The sequence below is a fragment of the Girardinichthys multiradiatus genome, chromosome 3, assembly GCF_021462225.1.
Source record: "Girardinichthys multiradiatus isolate DD_20200921_A chromosome 3, DD_fGirMul_XY1, whole genome shotgun sequence".
NCBI lineage: Eukaryota > Metazoa > Chordata > Actinopteri > Cyprinodontiformes > Goodeidae > Girardinichthys > Girardinichthys multiradiatus.
Window position 1 is genome coordinate 7,558,231 of NC_061796.1, and position 20,487 is coordinate 7,578,717.

The 20,487-nt window shown below is 42.5% G+C and overlaps 2 protein-coding genes across 2 annotated transcripts; both read left to right on the forward strand.

Moving 5' to 3' along the window:
• Positions 1-56: 56 nt before the first annotated feature.
• On the forward strand, positions 57-9,344 carry LOC124865575 (trypsin-3-like). The gene is made up of 5 exons (XM_047360768.1): positions 57-184; positions 1,270-1,332; positions 8,814-8,913; positions 8,980-9,107; positions 9,191-9,344. Exons 1-5 carry the CDS (start codon positions 57-59, stop codon positions 9,342-9,344), a joined length of 573 nt encoding a protein of 190 aa, XP_047216724.1.
• A 7,099-nt stretch (positions 9,345-16,443) lies between these two features.
• Positions 16,444-17,666, forward strand: LOC124866412 (trypsin-3-like). Its single transcript, XM_047362189.1, is given in 6 exon segments — positions 16,444-16,483; positions 16,562-16,586; positions 16,588-16,716; positions 16,817-17,070; positions 17,170-17,306; positions 17,397-17,666. Coding segments are annotated over 6 exon segments (708 nt in total). The 3' UTR covers positions 17,520-17,666.
• The last annotated feature ends 2,821 nt before the right edge of the window (positions 17,667-20,487 follow it).

Below are 20,487 nucleotides of genomic sequence, written 5' to 3' on the forward strand. Positions count from 1 at the left end.
AACCCCCATCAGAAGATGAATGCTGCATTAAAAATGTCACTTTGAACATATAAATCATGTTTTACCCCCCTTTCTGTCTCTACAGTCGCATTAACAAGCATCTTGGTGAACACAAAATTGCTGTCATTGAAGGAACAGAGTACTACAGTGACACCACAAAGGTCATCCATAACCCCAGATATAAGTCCTCAATGACTATAGACCTGTTGCCCTGACATCTCACATCATGAAGGTCCTAGAGAGACTCCTGTTGGCCCACCTGAGTAAGCAAAAAGTAAACCATCAGGACCCCCTTCAGTTTGCTTATCGCTGTGGAGTTGGAGTTGAAGATGCTATCATACACCTGCTTCAACAAACCCACTGTCATCTGGACAAAGCCAGTAGCACTGTGAGGATCATGTTCTTTGATTTCTCCAGTGCATTTAATACAATCCAACCTAATTTGCTTTGTCAGAAACTCCAGAAGACTCAGGTGGAGGCCTCAACAATCTCCTGGATCAAAGACTACCAGACAAACAGACCACAGTTTGTGAGACTGAAGGGTTGTGAGTCTAACCAGGTAGTCAGCAGCACAGGAGCACCACAGGGGACTGTACTCTCACCATTCCTCTTCACTCTGTACACCTCAGACTTCCAGTACAAGACAGACTCCTGTCATCTGCAGAAATACTCTGATGATTCTGCAGTCGTGGGGTGGATCAGAGATGGACAAGAAGCTGAGTACAGGAAGGTGGTGGACCGCTTTGTGGCATGGTGTGGAAACAATCATCTCATTTTGAACGTGACTAAAACAAAGGAGATGATTGTAGATTTTAAGAGAAACAGGAAAAAGTCAAAAACTATTTCTATCATGGGAGAAGAAGTGGAGGTGGTGGAGGAGTATAAATACCTCGGTGTTCACCTGGACAACAGACTAGAGTGGAGATGCAACTGTGAAGCCATCTACAAGAAGGGACAGAGCAGACTGTACTTCTTGAGGAAGCTTAGGTCCTTTGGTGTTTGCAGCAAGATGCTGCATATCTTCTATAAGTCTGTTGTGGAAAGTGTGATCTCTTCTGCCATCATCTGCTGGGGAAGCAGCATCAGAGCCAGGGACTTAACAAAGCTCAACAAGCTGATAAAAAAGGCTGGCTCTGTTCTGGGGACTCCTCTGGAACCTCTGGAGATCATTGTGGAAAGACGGATTCTTCATAATATGAGCTATAACAACATTTAATTTCCCTTTGGAATTAATAAAGTATTTTTGAATTGAATTGAATTGAATAACAGCTATAGCCTGGACAATGAGATAATGCTGATCAAGCGGAACAGGGCTGTTGCCCTGAACCGCTACAGTGGGGAGTATTTGATACACTGCCGATTTTGCAGGTTGTCCCTCTTCTATTCAGTGAATAATCTGCCTGCAGCTTCGACCTTCAGCAGAGAACATGGAGTATCAAAAACAATGATAACGCTGCCTCCAACAGCTCCAGCAGAAACAATCAGCCAGTTGGCTGAGAAAGAGAGGTCATCACAAAAGGTCTCCCCGTCGAAATCCACAGGAGAAGTGGACCCCCCCATTATTCAATTCAATTCAATTCAAGATTAGAATTCCAGTACAACCCATCCAAACAGACATCCTGACACAAGACAAAGGGGGGGGACGGGTCACCGAGGCTTTGCTGCTCACTCACAGGCGCTGCCCTTGTTAGATGAGAAAAGAGGCCACATTAGGTAAGTAGAGGGAAAAAAATCATATTTCACACTTTATCCTTAGCAGGATACAGTTTGAGATTGCAAAAAACCTCAGCACAAAGAAGCAACAAGTTTACAAAACAACATCATGCCGGGAACGGTGAAGGTGGTGTGAGGGGGTGTATATGTTTATCTTGAGCATGTGTGTGTGTGTGCAAGTGACTATGTGCAAGTAAGTATATAAAAATAGGACTGTCACAGAGACCATTGTCCTTGATGGTACAATGGAATGTTCATCAATTGGCCACAAAGTTCTGAGCAGGTCCACAGATGTCCTCAGGGAAGGGAGGGGGCAGAGGGAGCAGAGCGTCATGTTTATATAACTTCCAGGAGAAGTTGAAGATAGCCAGCCATCAAGGCCATGCAGGAGAGCCAGATTTAGAAAAACAATAATTATTTGGGTCAGGCTGACTCTTAATTTTCCGTCAGTCTTGAGAGTCTCGCTGGTGCTTCTCAAAGGCGAATCCAAACAGCCAAATTCCTGGTCTTTCGCCAGATCCGAGCGAACAACTGTTCTCCAAGATTTATCCAATTTCACCCCTGAGTCCAGGAACCGCAACCTGCCTGCGATCCTAAGGATCACATCCAGTCTGCGATTCAGCTCACGTAACATTTCAGTCTGAGTGCTGATCGCCCTGCAGATCCCTTCATACATGCCAGGCAGCCTTACAATTGCCAGAACAGCTGCTGACATTCTCCAACTTTCTCGATATGCTAGGTAACCGCTGACTCCAAAAAGCAGAAATCCTGATATCAAACATCCAATTAAATACATATCTTCCACCTCCTCGACTGACATTATCGACAAACACACAATCCTCCACTTCTGCCAGGAGTCCATTGTGTATCCAGAGAAAAACCTCCAGTTCGGACAAGTTGGGCTCTCCTTCACCCTGTCTTCTTGTCGAGAACATTTTATCAATTGCATTGAGAGACCAGCTGACCAAATCCATAACTCAGAATTTGGAAGATATGCAAAAAGAGGCTCCAAAAATAAGACAAGACATAGAGCTTAACCAGGGCAGATATGGGAGAGTTGCGGGAGACAGAGAAAAAGCATCCTCCTCCACCAAGAGCAGAAAGAAAAGAAATAATTATACCCCCATCCCCCCAAACCCAGACCCACACCGACACCCCGGTAAACCCCCCTCACCCCAGACCGCACAGAACTCTCCCATCTCCCCACTGAGCCAGCTTTTTGCTTTACTGAATTCTGATAACATGAAAGGAGCTCTTAAAATCGAGACCCAAATGGCTCTGACCTCTTCTCCATTCAACAACCCCCGTGGCCGAGGCCCTGCTACTAAACCAACATCTTCCAAATGCCGCAGACCTCCACCACCTCCTAATCTATCTCCTCCTAATCAGGACCTTCAAATCACTTCTCTGTGATACAGTCTGGGCCCCAGTGGTAACTCTATGAGAAAAGAGGCCACATTAGGTAAGTAGAGGGAAAAAAATCATATTTCACACTTTATCCTTAGCAGGATACAGTTTGAGATTGCAAAAAACCTCAGCACAAAGAAGCAACAAGTTTACAAAACAACACCATGCCGGGAACGATGAAGGTGGTGTGAGGGGGTGTATATGTTTATCTTGAGCATGTGTGTGTGTGCAAGTGACTATGTGCAAGTAAGTATATAAAAATAGGACTGTCACAGAGACCATTGTCCTTGATGGTACAATGGAATGTTCATCAACTGGCCACAAAGTTCTGAGCAGGTCCACAGATGTCCTCAGGGAAGGGAGGGTGCAGAGGGAGCAGAGCGTCATGTTTACATAACTTCCAGGAGAAGTTGAAGATAGCCAGCCATCAAGGCCGTGCAGGAGAGCCAGATTTAGAAAAACAATAATTATTTGGGTTAGGCTGACTCTTAATTTTCCGTCAGCCTTGAGAGTCTCGCTGGTGCTTCTCAAAGGCAAATCCAAACAGCCAAATTCCTGGTCTTTCACCAGATCCGAGCGAACAACTTTCTCCAAGATTTATCCCATTTCACCCCTAAGACCAGGAACCGCAACCTGCCTGCGATCCTAAGGATCACATCCAGTCTGCGATTCAGCTCACCTAACATCTCAGTCTGAGTGCTGATCGCCCTGCAGATCCCTTCATACATGCCAGGCAGCCTTACAATTGCCAGAACAGCTGCTGACATTCTCCAAATTTCTCGATATGCCAGGTAACCGCTGACTCCAAAAAGCAGAAATCCTGATATCAAACATCCAATTAAATACATATCTTCCACCTCCTCGACTGACATTATCGACAAACACACAATCCTCCACTTCTGCCAGGAGTCCATTGTGTATCCAGAGAAAAACCTCCAGTTCGGACAAGTTGGGCTCTCCTTCACCCTGTCTTCTTGTCGAGAACATTTTATCAATTGCATTGAGAGACCAGCTGACCAAATCCATAACTCAGAATTTGGAAGATATGCAAAAAGAGGCTCCAAAAATAAGACAAGACATAGAGCTGAACCAGGGCAGATATGGGAGAGTTGCGGGAGACAGAGAAAAAGCATCCTCCTCCACCAAGAGCAGAAAGAAAAGAAATATTTATACCCCCATCCCCCCAAACCCAGACCCAGACCGACACCCCCGGTAAACCCCCAGACCGCACAGAACTCTCCCATCTCCCCACTGAGCCTGCTTTTTGCTTTACTGAATTCTGATAACATGAAAAGAGCTCTTAAAATCGGGACCCAAATGGCTCTGACCTCTTCTCCATTCAACACCCCCCGTGGCCGAGGCCCTGCTACTAAACCAACATCTTCCAAATGCCGCAGACCTCCACCACGTCCTAATCTATCTCCTCCTAATCAGGACCTTCAAATCACTTCTCTGTGATACAGTCTGGGCCCCAGTGGTAACTCTATCAGAAATGAGCATGTCCAGGAAAAACTTGGGTCCCTAATAGGAGATAGTTGTAAAATTTCTTTGTTTATACGTGACAGAAAGAGCAAAGCCAAAAGTATAAGAGACAGTAATAAACAATCAACAAAAGCCATAAACTGTCAGGTACAACCACACACAGAGTTAATATCAACAACTAAGTCATATAAACTGGCTTTATTAAATATTTCATAATTTTTAATCAATGACTTAATTACTGACCACGATCTTGATGTTATGTTTTTAACAGAAACATGGTTACATGAATTTAATGTAGCTCCCATTCTGATAGAGGCGACGCCTCCGAACTACAATTTTCTTTGTGAGAGCAGACAGCAAAGAAAAGGTGGAGGGGTAGCCACTTTGTTTAAAGATTTATTAGAGTGTAAAAAAGTATTTCTGGGCAAATTTGACTCTTTTGAATATTTGGCTCTCCAGGTAAAGAGCCCGGTCCGAACAATGTTCTTGAATATTTACAGGCCTCCTAAATCCAAAACAAACCTTTTCAGCAATTTTAATGAGCTATTATCTGTGATATGTGTTGATTATGACTGTTTAATTATTGTGGGAGACTTCAACATTCACATGGACAATCCTGAAGACAGAAGTACAATAGATCTATGTGACACTCTTATAACTTTTGGTTTGACTCAACATGTTAAAAAGCAAACGCACAAACAGGGACATATTTTGGACTTGATCATCACTAAGGGTCTAAACATTTCCAAGGTGTCTGTAACTGATGTTGCCCTATCTAACCAGTTTTCTGTTATTTTTGAAAGCATCATCTGCAATGACTCGGTTTGCCAAAGAGACACGATAAGAAAATGCATCTTTAAGGACGGTGCTGCTGAAACCTTTAACCAGATATAATCTTCTACCTCCACTTTGCCCTGTAACACTGTAGATGAGCTGGTAGATAACTTTCATTCTAAAATCTCGGAAATCATTGATTCAATTGCTCCAATTAAAGTGAAAGCCGTTTCTGGGAAGAAAATGTCTCCATGGAGAAGTGCTCCACCAGTCAGAAGTGAAAAAAAGGAGTGTCGAAAAGTTGAACGCAGGTGGCGAAAGACTGGACTCCAGGTTCACTATATTATCTATAAAGAGAGACTATACAGATATAACCTACAACTGAAAAATGCAAGGGAATCCTTCTCTTCTGAGATCATCAGCAAAAACATTTACAATGCTCATGCATTATTTGCCACGGTCGACAGGTTAACAAACCCTTTTGTAACTGTAGCATCTGAACTCCACTCTACCAGGGCCTGCAATTAATTTGCTAAATTCTTTACTGAAAAAAACCAAAAGATCAGAGGGGCAGTGAGCACATCCACATCAACACCAGTACCAAAGTTGTCTCCAACTAGAACTGATTTTGACAAAATTTCCCAATTTCACCAAATAAACTGCAAAATCTTAGAAGAAATCGTACAGCAACTAAGCTCTTCTTCCTGCTGTCTCGATATTTTACCCACAGCTTTCCTTAAGAAAGCTTTGCCTGTAATAACATCTGATTTAACACAAATAATAAACACGTCCCTTTTGTCAGGTGTTTTCCCCCAGGCCCTAAAAACAGCAATTATCAAACCTCTATTGAAAAAGAGCAACTTGGACAAGCTGCTACTACAGAACTACAGGCCCATATCAAACCTCCCCTTCATCAGTAAGATTATTGAAAAAGCTGTGTTTCAGCAGTTAAACAACTTCCTAACAACGACCAACCGCTTTGATGTCTTCCAGTCAGGCTTCCGTGCTCACCACAGTACAGAGACTGCTCTTGTCAAGGTGTTCAATGACATCCGTATAAATGCAGACTGTGGAAGAACCACAGTGCTGGTATTATTGGACCTTAGTGCAGCATTCGACACTGTTGATCACTCCATTTTATTAGAGCGCCTGGAAAACTGGGTCGGCCTTTCTGGTACAGCTCTCAGCTGGTTTAAATCCTACTTGAAGGACAGGGACTTTTTTGTGTCAGTAGGTAACTTTACATCAGAGACCACAAAAATCACATGTGGCGTTCCCCAAGGGTCCATCTTAGGGCCCCTCCTATTCAATATCTACATGCTCCCCCTAACTCAGATTTTAATAAACAACAACGTAAGTTATCATAACTATACAGACGACACACAGCTATACGTTACGATGTCACCAGGTGACCATGAACCCATTCAAGCGCTGGGTAAATGCTTAGAAGAAATCAATGCATGGATGGGCCTAACATTTCTTCAGCTGAATCAAAACAAAACTGAAGTAATAATCTTTGGCACACAGCTTCAGTTAATACAGCTAGAAACCACCAGTCAGGCTCGAAACCTGGGTGTAGTGATGGACTCAGACCTGAACCTTCAGAGGCACATAAAGACAATAACAAGGTCGGCCTTCTATCACCTAAAGAACATCTCCAGGATTAAAGGACTAATGTCTCAGCAGGACCTTGAAAAACTAATTAATGCGTTCATCTTTAGTAGAATTGATTACTGCAACGGTGTCTTCACAGGCCTGCCTAAAAAGTCGATCAGACAGCTGCAGTTGATCCAGAACGCTGCTGCCCACGTCCTCAATAGAACTAAGAAAGTGGAGCACATCACCCCGGTTCTAAAGTTGTTTGATTTTATCATTTGAATGTTTTTCTGTGTCTGTATCTGTGTTTATTTGCTTTGTGATTGTATTGTAATTGTATGTACAGCGCTTTGAGTGTCTCGTTGCTGAAAGGCGCTATATAAATAAATTTACCTTATCTTACCTTACCTTACTTGCAAACCATGAAGAAATCTTTAACTTTTATCATAGGTACTCTTCAATGGTGAGTGATGGAATCTAAAACAAATATCCAGAAAAACACATTGTGTGATTTTTAAGTAATTACTTTGAATTTTGTTGCATGACATAAGTATTTGATCACCTAAAAACCAGTAAGAATCCCGGCTCTCACAGGCCTGTTAGTTTTTCTTTAAGAAGCCCTCATGTTCTCCACTCATTCCCTGTATTAACTGCACCTGTTTGAACTCATTATCTATATCAAAAACACCTGTCCACACACTCAAACCCCAACTTCTCCACAATGGCTAAGACCAGAGAGCTGTGTAAGGACATCAGGGATAAAATAGTAGACCTTCACATGGCTGGGATGGGCTATAGGAAAATAGCCAAGCAGCTTGGTGAGAAGGCAACAACTGTTGGCGCAATTATCAGAAAATGGAAGAAGTTCAAGATAATGGACAGTCTCCCTTGGTCTTGGGCTCATTGCAAGATCTCACCTTGTGAGGCATCAATGATCATGAGGAAGGTGAGGGATCAGCCCAGAACTACACGGCAGGACCTAGTCAATGACCTGAAGAGAGATGGGACCACAGTCTCAAAGAAGCCCATTAGTAACACACTATGCCGCCATGGATTAAATCACACCCCCATTAAAATCTGCAGCGCACCCAAGGTCCCCCTCTCAAGCCATCGCCTGTCCAGGCCCGTCTACAGTTTGCCATTGACCATCTGGATGATCCAGAGGAGGAATAGGAGAAGGCAATGTGGTCTAATGAGACAAAAATAGAGCTTTTTCGTCTGAACTTCACTCGCCGTGTTTGGAGAAAGAAGGATGTGTACAACCCCAAGAACACCATTCCTACCATAAAGCAAGGAAGTGGAAACATCATTCTTTGGGGATGATTTTCTGCAATAGGAACAGGATGACTGCATCGTATTGAGGGTATTGAGTGGCTCGAGGTCCTGAAGTGTCCTAGCCAGTCTCCAGACTTGAACACAATTGAAAATCTTTGGAGGAAGCTGAAAGTCTGTACTGCCCAGCGACAGCCCTGAAACCTGAAGGATCTGGAGAAGATCTGTATGGAGGAGTGGTCCAAAATCCTGCTGCAGTGTGTGCAAACCTCGTCAAGAACTACAGGAAACATCTGATATCTGTAATTGCAAACAAAGGTTTCTGTACCAAATATTAGGTTTTGTTTCTCTGATCTATCAAATACTTGTCATGCAATAAAATAAAATAATTAAAAATAAAAATAATTATTTAAAAATCACACAATGTGATGTTTTTGATTTTTATTTTAGATTCTGTCAGTCACAGTTGAACAGTACCTTTGATTTAAAATTAAAGACTTCTACATGCTTTGCAAGTGGGAAAACCTGCAAAATCGGAAGTGTATCAAATACTTGTTCTCCCCACTGTGTGTGGGCACTGTGTCCCTGCCCTCCAGCTGCCCCAGCACCAGAATCTACTGTCCAATCCCTGGATGGGGAAACACCCTCAGCTCTGGAGGTCATTGCCATATAACTATATACAATACATATTAGCTTAGTATGGATATTCATACCTATTGTTTTGTTTTAAGCTACTACACTGATACTATGAGGTGCCTGGTTGTCCCCGTCTTGAGTGACACCAACTGCAGGAGCTCCTATCCCAGAAAGATTACCTCCAACATGTTCTCTTCTGGATTCCTCGAGGGAGGTAATGACTCCTGACAGTATGATATAAACAACTTTTAGAGAACAAATCACAACTTTAGAACTACATAATTCATACGTCGCCTATGTCCTCTGTGTTTAAGGGTGACTCTGGTGGCCCCGTAGTGTGCAACGGTCAGCTGCAGGCTGTGGTGTCCTGGGGTTACGGCTGTGCCCAGGCAAACCGGCCTGAGGTTTACACCAAGGTCTGCAACTACCACACCTGGACTTGCCACATCATTTCCTCCAACTAAGCGGACACCTATGGAAACGGCATGAAACCATTTGTTAAACAAATACAGGTTGTGCAAACATCAGCATCCGATGCCAATGTGTACACGTTGACAATGTGAGCAGTAAATAAAAAAAATATTTCCCTTAGCTCTTTTTAGTTCTTTTTTAACATTCTTCTATGATTATTTGTGCTGAGAATTCACACCTGAAAAGCCTGATAATGTTTAAAAAGTGTTTTAGTATTTTTACAACACACAGGCAGTTTTAGAGGATGCATTAAAGCAAAGGTGTGTTTGTTGTACCAAAAGCATAGTGAACAATAATTTATATACATCTATATACAGTATATATATACATATATGTTAGTCATTTCAATCCAGTTATGTAGATGGATTTAGATTTAATTAGTTACATACACTACATCACAAAAGTAAGTACATCGCTCACATTTTCCAATATATTTTATTATATAATTTCATGGGACGACACTTAAGATATGACCCTTTGATACAGTGTAAAGTAGTCTGTGTAGAGCTTGTATAACGCTGTAAATTAGTTTTCCCCTCAAAAAACCTAAACTCAGAGCAATTAATGTCAGAACCGTTGGCAACAAAAGTGAGTACACCACAAAGTCTAAATGTCTCAATTGTGCTTAATTTGCTTTTTTCTTTCCCCTAGTGTCATGCGAGTCATTAGTGTTACAAGGTCTCAGTTGTGAATGGGGAGCAGGTGTGTTATATTTGGTGTTATCACTCTCATACTGTCTCATACTGGTCACTAGAAGTGCAACATAGCACCTCATGGCAAAGAACTCTTTGAAGATCTGAAAAAAAGTTGTTGCTCTACATGAAGTTGGCCTAGGCTATAAGAACATCGCCCTGAAACTGAGCTGCAGCACGGTGGCCAAGACTATATACCAGTTTAACAGGACAGGTTCCACTCAGAACAGGCCTTGCCGTGGTTGACCAAAGAAGTTAAGTGCATGTGCTCAGTGTCATATCCAGAGGATGTCCTTTGAAAAAAGATGTATGAGCAATGCCAGCATTGCTGCAAAGGTTGAAGGGGTGGGAGGTCAGCCTGTCAGTGCTCAGACCATACGCCCCACACCACTTTACACTGGTCTGCATGGCTGTCGTCCCAGAAGAAAGCCTCTTCTATAGATGATACACAAGAAAGCCCACAAACAGTTTGCTGAAGACAAGCAAACTTAGGACATGGATTAATGGATGAGAGCAAGATAAACCTCTTTGGTTCAGATGGTGTCAAGCAGGTGTGGTGGCAACAAGGGGAGGAGTACAAAGAGAAGTGTGTCTTGCCTACAGTAAAGCATGTTGGTGGGAGTGTCATGGTTTAGGGCTGTATGAGTGCTGCTGGCTGACATGATAACAACCCCAAACACACCTCCAAGACGGCCACTGCCTTGCTAAAGAAACTGAGAAAATGTAGTAGTTTTCTTTAAGCAAACTGACAGATGGGGGGGGGGGACTGCGTTGTGCTCCATTTCTTTTTCTTGCTTCTTTCTAACAGATGTGAAACAATAAGAACTGTGTGATGTAAAATGGTATAGTTTAGGAAGATGCAGCTTTAAAACTAGTGGTGAGCAAACCTAACCAAAACATTAGCTTCGCTAAACCATAATCCGGCTAACAAAGATTTTAGCTTTGCTAAACTGCTATGCAGACAAAAACTGGGGGGGGGGAAGCTATCACTAACTGCTAAGACTAGAATTTCTAGAATTGCGCCGCTCAAGGTGGCAGCAGGTTGGAGTAGCTCTGTTACTTTTGATTCTGATTTATTCTTTTTTGGGAACTATTCCTCTTGTGGTGGATACAGTTGATTTTGTTTTGGATGACTGTCCACTCCAGTGTCGGATGCTGTGCAGCTTGGAGGATTTTTCTTAATACTTTCTATTTTTGGACATTTGTTATGATGCATTGCCATGGCAACGGGGTTGTTTCTTACAACCGGGAGCAGCTGATTAATATCTCAAAAGCTCAAATAATACTTCAGCTACAACCCCAAATCCCTGATGAGTTGAAAAGGATACGCCGTGGATGCAGAGCAGGAGCTAAGAGAAGAGAGAGAAGGAGGAAGTTCAAACCATCTCTTCCGTCGATTTTGATGGGCAATGTGAGAACGTTGGGAAACAAGTTGGATGAACTCCAAGCCCTACAAAGGACCCAGCCAGAGTACCGGGCATGTAGTATTATGTGTTTTACTGAGACATGGCTGCAGGATCATATCCCCAACTCCAGCGTCTCTCTGCTGGGCTTTTTAACCATACGAGCAGACAGAGATTTAAAGAGGAGCGGCAAATGTAAAGGAGGTGGAATGGCAGTACTTGTGAACAACAGATGGTGTAATCCAGGACATGTTACTGTGAAGTGTCATCTCTGCAGTCCAGATATTGAACTGTTGGCAGTAAGTTTTCATCCATATTATTTACCCAGAGAGTTCACCAGTGTTATTTTGGCAACAGTTTACGTTCCACCTTCCGCTGTTGCTGACACTGCATGTGATGCCATCAGCTCAGTTGTTGCTAAGCTACAGACACAAAACCCCAATGCTTTTGTGTCAATTTCTGGTGATTTTAACCATGCTTCACTCTCTGCTACACTTCCAACGTTTCAACAATTTGTCAGCTGCTGTTCCAGAGAAAACAAAACATTGGATTTGTTTTATGCAAATGTCAAGGACTCATACATCTCTACAGCAAGACCTCCTCTAGGCAAATCAGATCACAATCTTGTTTTTCTCTGCTCGAAATATAAACCCCTTGTTCAGAGGCAACCTGTAATAAAGAGGACTGTGAGAAAATGGTCACAGGAAGCTGAAGAAGCTCTGCTAGGTTGCTTTGAGGCTACAGACTGGGACGCACTGTGCCAGCCACATGGAGAGGACATCAATGCCATGACTGAGTGTGTAACTGACTATATAAACTTCTGTGTGGATAACATCATCCCCACCAGAACCGTGAGATGCTTCCCCAATAACAAACCTTGGATCACCAGTGACCTGAAGGACCTGCTTAACAAGAAAAAAAGAGCCTTCAGAGAGGGAGACAGAGAATTATTGAGGAGTTTACAGAAGCAACTTAAAGTCAAGATAAGAGACAGCAAGGAGGTGTACAAGAAGAAGCTGGAGAGCAAGCTCCAGCAAAACAATATCAGAGATGTGTGGACAGGGATGAAGAAGATCACAGGCTTCAAGCAGAAGGATGATCAGACCGATGGAGGTCTGGACACAGCCAATGAACTGAACACATTCTTCAATAGGTTCAGTTCAGAAACCAGCTTCGCATCCTCCTCTCCTGCTCACAGCCAAACAGACATTCCATCTTCCTTTGACCCACAGGACGCACAGCTGTCCAGTAACACCTCACATTTTTTATCTTCCACCTCAGCCCTAGACCCTTCTGCTTCTACATGTTTGCCTTCAACCATATCAGAAGATGCTGATGCTTCCTTTGCTTCCTCCTTCCACCTGTGTGTCTCAAGAAGTCAGGTGAAGAGACAACTGGAGAGACTGAATAGGAATAAGGCTGCAGGTCCAGATCATGTCAGCCCTAGACTCCTGAAGGCCTGTGCAGAGCAGCTCTGTGGGATTCTGCAGCACCTCTTCAACCTTAGCCTGGCCCAGAAGAAGGTTCCGGTGTTGTGGAAGACCTCCTGTCTTGTTCCGGTACCAAAGAAAACTCACCCATCAGTCCTCAATGACTATAGACCTGTTGCCCTGACATCTCACATCATGAAGGTCCTAGAGAGACTCCTGTTGGCCCACCTGAGTAAGCAAACAGTAAACCATCAGGACCACCTTCAGTTTGCTTATCGCTGTGGAGTTGGAGTTGAAGATGCCATCATACACCTGCTTCAACAAACCCACTGTCATCTGGACAAAGCCAGCAGCACTGTGAGGATCATGTTCTTTGATTTCTCCAGTGCATTTAATACAATCCAACCTGATTTGCTTTGTCAGAAACTCCAGAAGACTCAGGTGGAGGCCTCAACAATCTCCTGGATCAAAGACTACCTGACAAACAGACCACAGTTTGTGAGACTGAAGGGTTGTGAGTCTAACCAGGTAGTCAGCAGCACAGGAGCACCACAGGGGACTGTACTTTCACCATTCCTTTTCACTCTGTACACCTCAGACTTCCAGTACAAGACAGACTCCTGTCATCTGCAGAAATACTCAGATGATTCTGCAGTCGTGGGGTGGATCAGAGATGGACAAGAAGCTGAGTACAGGAAGGTGGTGGACCGCTTTGTGGCATGGTGTGGAAACAATCATCTCATTTTGAACGTGACTAAAACAAAGGAGATGATTGTAGATTTTAAGAGAAACAGGAATAAGTCAAAAATTATTTATATCATGGGAGAAGAAGTGGAGGTGGTGGAGGAGTATAAATACCTCGGTGTTCACCTGGACAACAGACTGGAGTGGAGATGCAACTGTGAAGCCATCTACAAGAAGGGACAGAGCAGACTGTACTTCTTGAGGAAGCTTAGGTCCTTTGGTGTTTGCAGCAAGATGCTGCATATCTTCTATAAGTCTGTTGTGGAAAGTGTGATCTCTTCTGCCATCATCTGCTGGGGAAGCAGCATCAGAGCCAGGGACTTAAAAAAGCTCAACAAGCTGATAAAAAAAGGCTGGCTCTGTTCTGGGGACTCCTCTGGAACCTCTGGAGATCATTGTGGAAAGACGGATCCTTCATAAAATGAAGAACATTATGAAGAACCCTGAGCATCCTCTTCATGAGACTGTCCTACAACAACAGAGTGTCTTCAGTCAGAGGCTTCTTCAGATTTGCTGTAAGACGGAGCGCTACAGGAGATCCTTCCTGCCCACAGCCATCAGCATCTACAACGGCTCTTTGAGGAAACCTTCATAATATGAGCTATAACAACATTTAATTTCCCTTTGGGATTAATAAAGTATTTTTGAATTGAATTGAATTGAATTGAATCAAGACGACTGTCACTCAGTCACTTTCATAACTTGAAGAATAACTGAACACTTTGTAACTGCATTACAGAGTGAAGACTTGTCACGTGTACCCATAGTAAGACTAACATGCTCTTCGAGACATGCCCACAACAGAAAGGAAAAAAACTTGCTAATCCGCTAAACGAAAAACTTTATTCTGCTATTAGCTGTAAGGGGACACCACTAACAGTGGAGGTTCACTGTAACCTTAGCATACCTTGATGTCGGTAACCAGCACATGCCTAATAAAAACATGCGCAGCTTTAAAGCATTTTACTTTTTTCATGTTCCTAGAACTACCAATTTTCCAAACCTCATGTTAAAAAATCCCATATAGTCACCTTTCTACATTTGATTTGATTTCTGGATTATCTGCATTTGAAGGGCATTTCTCCTATATGAATGTGCAGGGGTAGCCTCCTGTTTTTCTACATGGTTCTCGCTCATCACCATAACTCTGATTACTCTTTCTTTTGCCGCCTTTCTTGCACCTAAAAACTGTTCGCTCCCTGTTTAGTAATTTCACTGAGGTGTCATCACTGTTTTGAGAGGACGTATGACTATCTGATACAGGAGTTAGAGCATCAAATTCTGTCTCCTCTGTTTGTTGCATCTGCTGATGTTGTACCGACGACTGCCATTTATCCTTAACGGCTTCTTTTTATTGGCGTATTCAGATTGAGTGAGGCTTACCAAATTTAATCTGTTCAGATCCTCTGCAGGAATCTTTTCAGGCTCTGGAGGGGATTGCAACTCCTCTGTTAGTTGCATCTGCTGCTGTTGTACTGACAACTCAGCAACATTACTGTTCATCTCAGTCTCCTGTTTATCAGCAATCCATCCCACCTGTTTATCTGTCTCTGCTTTCCCTGCACAGGCTGCCACATTGCTCAACACTGACGAGGCCTCTTTGGAATCATCCAGTGTTGCAACGTTTGCAGGAACTTGATCATTAATCAGAGGTTTAGACCTTCTTCTCCTAACTCCATGATTGTAAAATGGTTTACTCTTTTCTGTAGAAGTCCCCTCTGTTTGCTTTATGTAATTATTACTATTATTACTAGATTTTTCTTTCTTCATTAAAGGATGTTGTTCTCCTCTACTCCTCTGGGTCCATCCAAGGTTATTATTAGGACAAGATAAACTGAAACTGGTGGCAAATGTCTTTGAAACTGTATTTTGTGAAGTTGTAGCTTCAGATTTTTTTGGCCCTCCTATATTTCTTTTTACCAGTAATTCGGTATCACCATCCACTTTATCATTCAAGACAGCATTAGAACCTGATTTTTCATCTTGAGATGACCTGCTGATTATACGATGGTCTGAATCACCAGTGTTGGGGTTGACTGAAGAGCCTGGCAAAGATATTGTGGCGCTGAACTCCTTACGCTGAGCAGCATCAATGCCAGCAATGCCTGAGTCCTTTTTTTCTTTAGACAGAGGTGGTCTGATTTTAGCACGCTTACCGCGCTTTCTTTGGACCTTTTGACAATCTGTTGGAGAACTTGTAGAAGTCAGCAGAGATCCATCCTGACTTGTGACAACGTATCCTCACTTGGCCGACAACTTCTGTCAGTAATTTTAGAGCTCAGATGGACATGTTCTGAAGCCCTTAGAGCAGTCTGATTCATTAATGTCCTCACTGCCTCCCTCATCAGCTGCTGGTGGAAGAACGTCAGAAAACAGGCCTAGGAGTGTCTTTCAGTTTTTCCACAAAAGACAGAAAGGAAACTATTTTACATAGATTACAATTAGTTTTACTCTGCAAATTAACGATATAACATTTTTAAGTTCAATGTAATTTGTCGGCTTTATGCCCATAACCACTAAGCGCAACATCAAAAGCGCTGAATTCATTTAAACTTGAGATGCACAGAGAAATTGTCCAATGACCAGAATTGGATCATCTTGATCTTGACAAACCGATTGGGAATCGGCTGGCTGGAAAACACGTAATTCAATGTTTGTTTTATATCTTTGACCAGGATGCTTTTTCCCAGGTGAGATAATATTTAATCACTGAGAAATCCTTGGGAGCAAGGGACTGATAAAGAACTGTGAAGATAGAGAGTTTCCCTCTATAAAAACCCAACGCATCTACCTCAGTTGTGTGTCGATTCACTAGGTGCAACCATGAAGTACTTCATTCTCTTGGCCCTTGTTGCTGCAGCTTGTAAGTTTCTGTAAGGGATTTGTGTATTCTCATAACATTTTAATGGGAGTTTTAAAAGTCTTACATTTTGGCTTATAGATGCTGCTCCCCTTGATGACGACGATTGTTGGAGGCTACGAGTGCAGGAAGAACTCTGTGCCCTATATCGTGTCTCTGAACGTTGGCTACCACTTCTGTGGTGGCTCCCTGATCTCCAGCACCTGGGTGGTGTCTGCCGCTCACTGCTACCAGTCGTAAGTCAATCAACTATGTATAAAGTTCAAAAGACACTGTAAGAATTTAAATGTTTCACAAAATTTCAGTTTTCATTTTCTGCCATCCTTCTCTCTGCAGTCGCATCAACGTCCGTCTTGGTGAGCATAACATTGCCGTCAGTGAGGGAACAGAGCAGTTCATCGACTCCACAAAGGTCATCCGTCACCCCAGCTACAACAGCTACAACCTGGACAATGACATCATGCTGATCAAGCTGAGCAGGACTGTCGCCTTGAATAGCAATGTGGGCACCGTATCCCTGCCCTCCAGCTGCGCCGGCGCCGGCACCACCTGTCTGATCTCTGGATGGGGAAACACTCTCAGCTCTGGAAGTCAGTGGAACATTAAAAACATTTCAGGGAAATCATAATAATTAATGCATGTTAGTCAGACAAATATCTATTTATCTGCATACTCTCTTGTTGTTTTAGCCAACTACCCTGATACTCTGAGGTGCCTGGATGCCCCCATCCTGAGTGACACCAACTGCAGAAACTCCTACCCTGGAGAGATCACCTCCAACATGTTCTGCGCCGGATTTCTGGAGGGAGGAAAGGACTCCTGCCAGGTCAGACATGTAAAACTGCAGCACTCAGAGAACAAATCAATCTTCAGAAGGCTTTTACTCACGCCTCTTCTCATCTTCTATATGTTTCAGGGTGACTCTGGTGGCCCCGTGGTGTGCAACGGTCAGCTGCAGGGTATCGTGTCTTGGGGTTATGGCTGCGCCCAGAGGAACAAGCCTGGAGTCTACACCAAGGTGTGCAACTACAACACCTGAATTCGCAACACCATGTCCTCCAACTAGATGGAAAATGAAGTCACCGACATCGGTCATGGAGCTGAAGAATCTGTTATTATGACAAATAAATGCTCAAAATAATGTCCTTGTTTGTTTTATTCACTGGATAAACACAGATTATCTAATACAAAACAGTATTTCCTTTTTAAATCAGCACAAAAATGAAATAAAAAGTAGAAATTTGTGATTAACAAAAGCAGACTATTTAATCGGGCTACATGAAAAATGAAGTAAAATGAAACTGCAGATTTTGGGGATGAAGATCAGAACTGCCAGGTTCTGGGGAAGAGGGAAACCATAGAGAAGCTTCATAGATGGAGAGGAGTTGGTGGGACAGAGAAGGATGCTGAGATGAGATGCTGCAGAGAATCCTAAAGACAGCAGCTGACAGAAGAAAATTGGGAATTTATGTTTACTCGTTTATAAATGTTCTCCTTTAATTAAAAACAGTCGGAGACCAGTATCTCCTCTTTTCCTTTATGAAATGCACGAGAGGGACTTTCTTCTGCTCATAAAAAAGTTACTAAGTAGGTTTTTCTTCAAGTAAAACTTTAATGAAATACTTTTCACTTTTGAGTAACATTTTACACTGGTAAATGTACTTTTACTTAAGTACATTATTTTTGTACTCTTTTCACCTCTGAAAGCCAGTTGTACTAAAGATGCCGGGGAGTGATAAGATTGTAGATGCTGCAGAAGTTACTCATACAGTAAACAATGCAGGTTTAAAATACAGCAGATTTCCAGTTTTTCTTCCCCTCTATTTTGTCAGGTTCAAGTTGTCAAGTTTAGTTATTTTGTTGAAAGACAAGAAACTATGTGGCTTTGTTATTAGTTTTGTTATAGGCTAATACTGTATATGTTAATGTTGTTGCTCATCATAGCACTGAAACAGCTCTGCTGAAAGTCACTAATGATATTCTCCTAGCTTCAGATAATGAACTTGAGTTTGTATCTGTTAGATCTCAGTGCTGCATTTGATACAGTCGATCACAATATTCTCTTAGAAAGGCTGGAATATGCTGTAGGGATCAGGGGAACAGCGCTAGGCTGGTTTAAATCTTATTTGTCTGACAGATAGGTAAAATTATCAGGCAGCATGGGATAAATTTTCTCTGTTATGCTGATGATACTCAGCTTTACATATCCATGAATCCTGATGAGCCCAACCAGTTAGATAGACTACAAGCATGTCTTGAAGACATAAAAACTTGGATGACATAAAATTTTCTGCTTCTAAATTCAGACAAGAGAGAAGTTGTCATCTTTGGACTGGAGTCTTTAAAAAAGAAACTACTTAGTCAATCACTTAACCTGGATGGCATTAAATTGACCTCCAGTAATAAAGTTAAAAACCTTGGTGTTACTTTTGACCAGGACATGTCATTTAAATCCCATATTAAACAGGCTTCTAGGATTTCCTTCTTTCACTTGTGGAACATTGCCAGAATTAGAAATATCCTATCCAGAAGTGATGCTGAAAAACTAGTCCATGCATTTGTTACTTCAAGGCTGGACTATTGTAATTCTTTACAATCAGAATGTCCACAAAATGCAGTTAAAAGCCTTCAGCTGATTCAAAATGCTGCAGCAAGAGTTCTGATGAAAATGAAAAAGATAGATCATATTTCTCCTATTTTAGCTTCCCTTCATTGGCTCCCTGTTAAATCCAGAATAGAATTTAAAATTCTCCTCCTCACATATAAAGCCCTTAATGATCTAGCTCCATCATACATCAGAGATCTGATGGTTCCATATGTTCCTAATAGAGCACTTCGTTCTCAGACTGCAGGTTTTGGTGGTTCCTAGAGTTTCTAGAAGTAGAATGGGAGGCAGATCCTTTAGTTTTCAGGCTCCTCTCCTGTGGAACCAGCTCCCAGTTTTAGTCCGTGAGGCAGACACCCTGTCTACTTTTAAGGCTAGGCTTAAAACTTTCCTTTTTGATAAAGCTTATAGTTAGAGTGGCTTAGGTTATCCTGAGCTATCTCTGTAGTTATGCTGCTATAAGCTAAGGCTGCTGGAGGACATAATGACCACTTTCACTCTCTCTGCTACATTCTCATTCTACTCTCCAATTTTGCATTATTTGCTGTTATTTCAGTTTTTAACTTTGCTCTCTCTCTTTTCTCTTCCTAGAAGCTACACCTGGCCTGACTCTGTATCTACCTGGGACACCTTCCAGGAGGGGGCATTGTCCAAGCTTCTGCTGCCAACAACTTAATGCTCACCTTCTACCGATGATACACTTGACCCTGTCTTTCAGTGTTTAATCCTATTTTTCTCCTAGACATAGCCACTGAGCGAGATTTTACTGTGACTAACTGTATGTGCTCCCTTTCATACTCTAAACTTGGAAACTGGCTCAAAGTTTATCTGTTTTTTCTTCCTAGATGAAGCCACTAAAAGAGCTACATCCATTAACATTTTACTTTTCTTTCCCATAGAAAGAACTCCTGGATCAGTGCTTCTGTGTTCTTTTTCTGTCTCTGCTCTGTTCTCTCAAACTCCCAGTGGGTCGTGGCAGATGGCCGCTCACACTGAGCCTGGTTCTGCTGGAGGTTTCTTCCTGTAAAAGGGAGTTTTTCCTCTCCACTGTCGCTACATGCATGCTCAGTATGAGGGATTGCTGCAAAGTCAACACCAGTGACTGTCCACTGTCTCTACATGCTCATCCAGGAGGAGGGAATGCTGCAAGTCACTGACTCAATGCAATCTGCTGGGTTTCCTTAGATAGAAAAACTTTATAACCAGTTTGAATAGTACACTGAATCTGACTGCATTGTTTGATAGGCTTAATTGTAATGTATGTACCTGACTTGAAATCTGTATGATTCGGATGAATTAACTTTGTGAAGTGCCTTGAGACGACATGTTGTGAATTGGTGCTATATAAATAAAACTGAATTGAATTGAATTGTTTCTCTGATTAATGCTCTTTTGGTCTGTC

Bases quoted from the DNA above. Each gene is read 5' to 3' on its own strand.
- LOC124865575 (XM_047360768.1), top strand. From the start codon at position 57: ATGTTTTACCCCCCTTTCTGTCTCTACAGTCGCATTAACAAGCATCTT. The intron at 185-1,269 runs GTCCTCAATGAC...ATTGAATAACAG, and splicing joins ATCCATAACCCCAGATATAA to CTATAGCCTGGACAATGAGA. The intron at 1,333-8,813 runs CAGTGGGGAGTA...CTCCCCACTGTG, and splicing joins GCTGTTGCCCTGAACCGCTA to TGTGGGCACTGTGTCCCTGC.